This window comes from Entamoeba nuttalli, assembly GCF_000257125.1.
Source record: "Entamoeba nuttalli P19 unplaced genomic scaffold asmbl_8418, whole genome shotgun sequence".
NCBI lineage: Eukaryota > Evosea > Mastigamoebida > Endamoebidae > Entamoeba > Entamoeba nuttalli.
In genome coordinates this window covers 1-5,509 of record NW_008579124.1, presented here as the reverse complement: position 1 = coordinate 5,509, position 5,509 = coordinate 1, and the positions used below count along the sequence as shown (strand labels likewise).

General features: G+C 26.2%; 3 protein-coding genes across 3 annotated transcripts; 1 reads left to right on the top strand and 2 right to left on the bottom strand.

The window, feature by feature from the left end:
- Window positions 1-257: 257 nt before the first annotated feature.
- ENU1_185570 (hypothetical protein) lies at window positions 258-2,156 on the bottom strand (the record flags this gene model as incomplete). The annotated part of the gene is made up of 1 exon (XM_008861630.1): window positions 258-2,156. One exon carries the CDS (start codon window positions 2,154-2,156, stop codon window positions 258-260), a length of 1,899 nt encoding a protein of 632 aa, XP_008859852.1.
- A 405-nt stretch (window positions 2,157-2,561) lies between these two features.
- ENU1_185560 (signal peptide peptidase family protein) lies at window positions 2,562-3,527 on the bottom strand (the record flags this gene model as incomplete). Its single annotated transcript, XM_008861629.1, has 1 exon — window positions 2,562-3,527. One exon carries the CDS (start codon window positions 3,525-3,527, stop codon window positions 2,562-2,564), a length of 966 nt encoding a protein of 321 aa, XP_008859851.1.
- Window positions 3,528-3,770: 243 nt separating this feature from the next.
- On the top strand, window positions 3,771-5,325 carry ENU1_185550 (hypothetical protein; the record flags this gene model as incomplete). Its single annotated transcript, XM_008861628.1, has 2 exons — window positions 3,771-5,218; window positions 5,274-5,325. The coding sequence occupies 2 exons, from the start codon at window positions 3,771-3,773 to the stop codon at window positions 5,323-5,325; spliced, it is 1,500 nt and encodes a 499-aa protein (XP_008859850.1).
- Between the last annotated feature and the right edge of the window lie 184 nt (window positions 5,326-5,509).

Sequence of the window (5,509 nt, the reverse complement as noted above, 5' to 3'; positions counted from 1 at the left end):
AACTAATCCAAATATTTTAATACACTCATTTTATTTTTCATACTCATTTAACGAAAAAAAAGCTGTTGTATGAATAAAAAAAGAAATGAATAGATACAATACAGACTGTAAAAATTAAAAGGTATGAAGAAATAAGAATTAAAGGAAATAAGAAAGAAAAGTCATTGTTTTGGTTGTTGAACAGCTTTTTATTTAGTTTAAAAAAGAATAGAGATGTTGTTATCCACAAAAAAATTAATTAATTTCATACACAAGACTTATTGACAAACACCAGTTTCTGAAAACCAATCACAACCATTTCTTATACAATCATCTTCTGTTGTTCTTGAAGAACAGGTTTTAAAAGTGATTGCTCCACAATAAAACCTGGTAACATCAACACATTTTATATATACATTAGTTGTAAATGTTGGGAAATTCGTTCTAACGATTCCTTCAATATAAGGAGCAGTATTTGATCCCTTCGTAACAGAATAAATTCCTGGAGGTAATTTATCACTAAATTCAAATGAACTTGACCAACAATTCCATGGTAATTGAGAAATAACTTGTTTAGGAATTTTTTCATTAAGACTTATGGTTAAGGAATAACCACTTCTATTATCATTAATTGAACAAGTATAGTCAGGTTGAATTAAAAATGATACACCAATAATAACTGCAACTCCAAGAAAGAAAAGGACCAATACACTGATAATAATATTAAAAGATAACTTATATCTTGTATTAAACCAAAACGCTAAAGCACCTAATATAAATAATATACAAAGACTTACAAGACAGAGTATTATTATAGACTTTCCCATCACAATACTCATGCCTACAGTTAATAAACCAATAAATAAAAGGACGTAAGTAAATAATGTATTTTCTTTATTCCAATATAATATTAATTTTCTTTTCTGCATTGTATATGTTAATTCATTTTTGTTTTGGAATGTACTAAACCATAACGCACAAGTTATTCCCCAACAATAAAACCAGACTCCAGGTAATTTAGGTAAAATAAATATTACTAGTCCAGATAGAGTACTGAGTAATACTGCTAATGAAAATGTTATTATTGCTGGTCCCATTGAAAAATGAAATGACTCTTCTTCTATAGCAAAAGTTCCAATGACTTTTCTTTTTTCGTCTTCATTTTCTTGAAGTTTCTTACTAATCGTTTTAATATTTTCTAAAGCATCATTTGCTGCTTTTGATAATTCTTTAAAACAATCCATTGATCCTGTATTACTTTCAGATGCTGCATTGTTAATCTCTTTTAATGCTTCAACTAAAATAGGAATTATACCAATAACATCAACAGATAATCCAAATTCATCTTCATGAACTAATTCAGGACAAACTTCTTGAACTTCTTGTGCGATAAAACCTAAATTTTTTTCGTCTTTCCCAGTATAATTAAATGATTTACCTGTTAACTTTAAAATTTTATCAAGACACCCTTTGAGAGGTTCAATATGTTCTTTTACACGAGCATCAGATCTTTGTAAAAATCCATTTTCAGCTAATACCTCACCAGCAACATGAAGTCGTTTTAAATTTTCATTAATTTGAATTATACGAATAAAATCATCATGTTGTAATACACTTTTTAACAGATTATCTTCTATTTCATTAGAACCACATTCATATGTATGAACTACAGGAGAAGATTGTTCTTGGAAAGAAAGAGGATAAGATGAGCTTTGATATAAATTTGATTGAGAAGGTAGACTTAGAGATTTATTAAGTGATGAATTGACTAAATCTTGTAAAGGAAAAGTGACAACATTATTTTGATTAATTACTGTGTTTATTGCTTCGTTAGAGACTGTACCTGTAATTTCAGAATCTAATGAATTAATGAAAAGAGATAGTTGTGGATTACCAATACGAGCACGTGCAATAGAACGTTGTTGTTCAATGTCAGTATAATTATTAACTTCAGTCATATAAAGTTCGCACTGTTTTTTAGCTTCCAGTCTATGTGTTAATTTTTTATATACTTGTCCTTTTTCTCCTCCATATATTGGTAATGCAGCTAAATGTCTCAAATGTGCATCCCATACATGAGAATAACAATTATAATGCGTTTTAACTGGTTCTTTGCATCCAGGGAAAATGCATAGCCAACTTTTTTTACGTTGTTGAACAGTAGTTTTCATATCCATGTAAGTATAAAAAACTTCCTAAAATAAATTTTTTTTCAAGTAATTTTTTTATTTTTTTATTATAAATTATATCAATATCCTAATATCCCGTTTTCTTCCTTATTAAATTATGAAATTCTTCCTTTCTAAAAATACATCTTCTATTTTTGTATCAAATAAAAAAAAATTTTTTAAAAATAAATTAAATAAATTTTTTTTAACTAATTATAGAACAATAAGAATATAAAAATCTAACAAAAAAGAAAAAAAAAGTATATTCTAATATAAATTAAAAACGTTTTAAAGAAAAATGAGAAGATTGAATCATTAGAAAAGGATTTGTGATAAAAAAAGATCAAAGTAGAAAAGTTAGTTTTATTAATTAATCAATTAAAAAAATATAAGAAAAGAATAAATTCAAATAAATTATTCTAACTGAACAGTTAGTTGTTGTTCTGAAAGGACAGGAGATTCATGTGAAAAATCAGAGGGTAGACTAAGTTCAGGAAGAGTATTTGTCTCACTAAACCTAGAAGTTAAACTAAGAGAGAAGACTGTTTTGATTGTTTTTGAATTGTATGCATAAATTAAGAAAGGGATAACCATTGAAGGAACAAGATAAAGTAAAGCTGGTTGACCAACTTTAAAATTCCATAAAACAAATAAAGTTAAGACTAAACCAAAACAATAGCCAAGTAAAGTTGTAATGAAATATTTCGTTTTATAAAACAAATCAATGCAATAGGCATAGTTAATAAGTATGCCTGGAAGAATAATATCTCCTAGTCCAATTAAAAATTTTCCATCAATAAATTCTATTAATAAAGGAAGTCTTAACGAAGTTGCTGTTTTTGCAGCTTCAACCATTACTGATTTACCATCAAATAATGAAAGATTAGCTGAACCAAATACCCAAAAGATATCATAAAAGAACATAATAGAAAGAAGAACTAATGGGATATGAACTTTATCAACAAACAGAAAAGATTGAATTGCTATTGCAACTCCAATAGCAATAATGTTAGAACTCCAGCGTGTTTGTGTGAGAAGATAAACAAAAATAATTGTCAATGAAATTAACAAAGATAAACAAATTCTTATTTTTGAAGATAGAGATGGGACATAATCAAAAATTGGTTGAAGTATTAAATAAAAACAAGAAATTGCAGAAAAAAATACCGACGCATAAATAAAATATTTAGCTGTAGATGGATAAAAGAAGACAAAGATAAGAAATAATGAACCAACCAAAGGAATAATAACCACATGTTTCCATTGTAATTTTGATTGAGAAATAGTATCTAAATGCCAATGAATAAAATATACTTTAAATTTACAAGACAAATAATGAATAATTATAGTAAGAGTAATCAACTGAATAAGCTCTAACATAAGAATGATTAACTATTCATTTTCAGTTAAAACTTTTCTATTGTTTCATATTTTGATTTATCTATGTTATAATATAATTAGTTTTTATTATATTATTTTTAAATACTACAAATTATGCTTTTTGTTACCAACAATTTAATGAATTTAAGGAACTACGTTCAATAGAAAATATAAATGTCTACTCGAAAAATCTTTGATACAAAGAACTTGTTAAATTATTCTTGAACTCATAAATTCAAAGAGATGTTCAGAAAAAATGTTTGGACATTTCAATCACAACAACACCTTCACTCTCAACTTCGTACTTCTAAAAGACTAAAAATGCTGTCAAATAAAAGGACATTGGCTGACTCTGTACCAAAAGAAGAAAAAACTTTAATACAAACACTATCTGTAGATAGTATTACTCAATTTAAAAACCTTATTAATTCAAATTCTGAGTATGACATTCTTCAAGGACTAAATGGATTTAGAAAATTACTTTTAGGCACACAACCCCCTTTAATTGAAATTTATCAAAGTGGAGTATTACCTCGATTATCTCAATTAATTTCAGGAGAAATATCAATTAAAAATTTAGCTGTTGGAATTACTGCATCAATGGCAGCAATTGATAACCCTCAAATTATTGATGAATTTATTCAACTAGGGATAGCTAAACAATATGCTGATATATTATGTTCACAATTTAAATTAAAATTTCTAAATATATTTGAGCAAGCTGCAAATGGAATTGGTAATATTATGGGTTCGTCTCCATATTATAGAGACATATGTTTATCTTATGGATTTTTTAATTCATTTTTAAGACTATGTGATCGATTTCTTAGTTTAAGAACAGACCCAACAATGCCAACAGCATTATGCCATGTTATTATGAATATTACATCAGGAAATCCAAAATGTGATGAAAGGTTTGCATATGTATTGATGCCTTACGTAATTAAAATGGGGCAAGGGTTTGAAGGAGATACATCATTATACATGTTACAGACAATGGTTAATTTGTCTGAATTTAATATTGAACTTGTATGTAGAATGGTACATTCAAATGAAGTAATGGAATTTTTAACGGGAATTATGAACATGAGATATGGTGATTTTCAAAAATTTGTATTACAATTTATTAGTAATTGTCATGACAAATATCCTGACACTTATAACTATATTTCTAATTTATATGAATCTACTATTAATGTGTGTTGGCAGGCATCAAATTCAATAATTATTCAAATGTTTTCATTTATTAATTCTGTATTAATAACTCCAAAATATACTGAAAGTGCTATTCAAATTATTAGAAATAATGAGAGGTTTATTTCTTTTTTAATTACATCAACAGCTAATCAAAATGTAGAAGCTGCATTTTTTTCAATTGAGGTAATGAACTTTATATTGATGACTAAGAAACATGATTTTAATTTGATTCAAGAATTCCAAAGAAAAGGAATAATAATTCATGTTCTTTCTGCCTTAACAAGACCTTCCGTACAAGAAAAACCTAATATAGTTTCTGATTTACTTGATATTATTATCATTTGTATGTCTTTTGAAATAAATAATGAATCAAATAATATGGTTGGCGAGAATTTTGACTTTTCACCAATACAAGATTTCGAAGAAAAAGATGGAAAAGAAGTCATTGATACTATTTGTTTATTACTCCCAGAATTTGATAATAAAGTTAATACGTTTGTTTTTATTATTTAAATATCCTTTACTACAATAACACTAATATAATAATAGAATTAAACAAATTGTTTTTTCTAAAAGAAATGATGTATCGAATCACCTTTAATCATTAAATGTTATAAAAAACGAAAAATATTTAAAATGAAATATTTCTTTTTTTTATTCATTCTTTTTTTAGTAATAATTTTTTTTATTTTTATTTATTTTTTTTTATTTTCTACTAAAGTGGAAGAATTCAAAAAAAGATGCATTACAGGAGGCATCACAAAAAATATAGAAAAACAAATAAC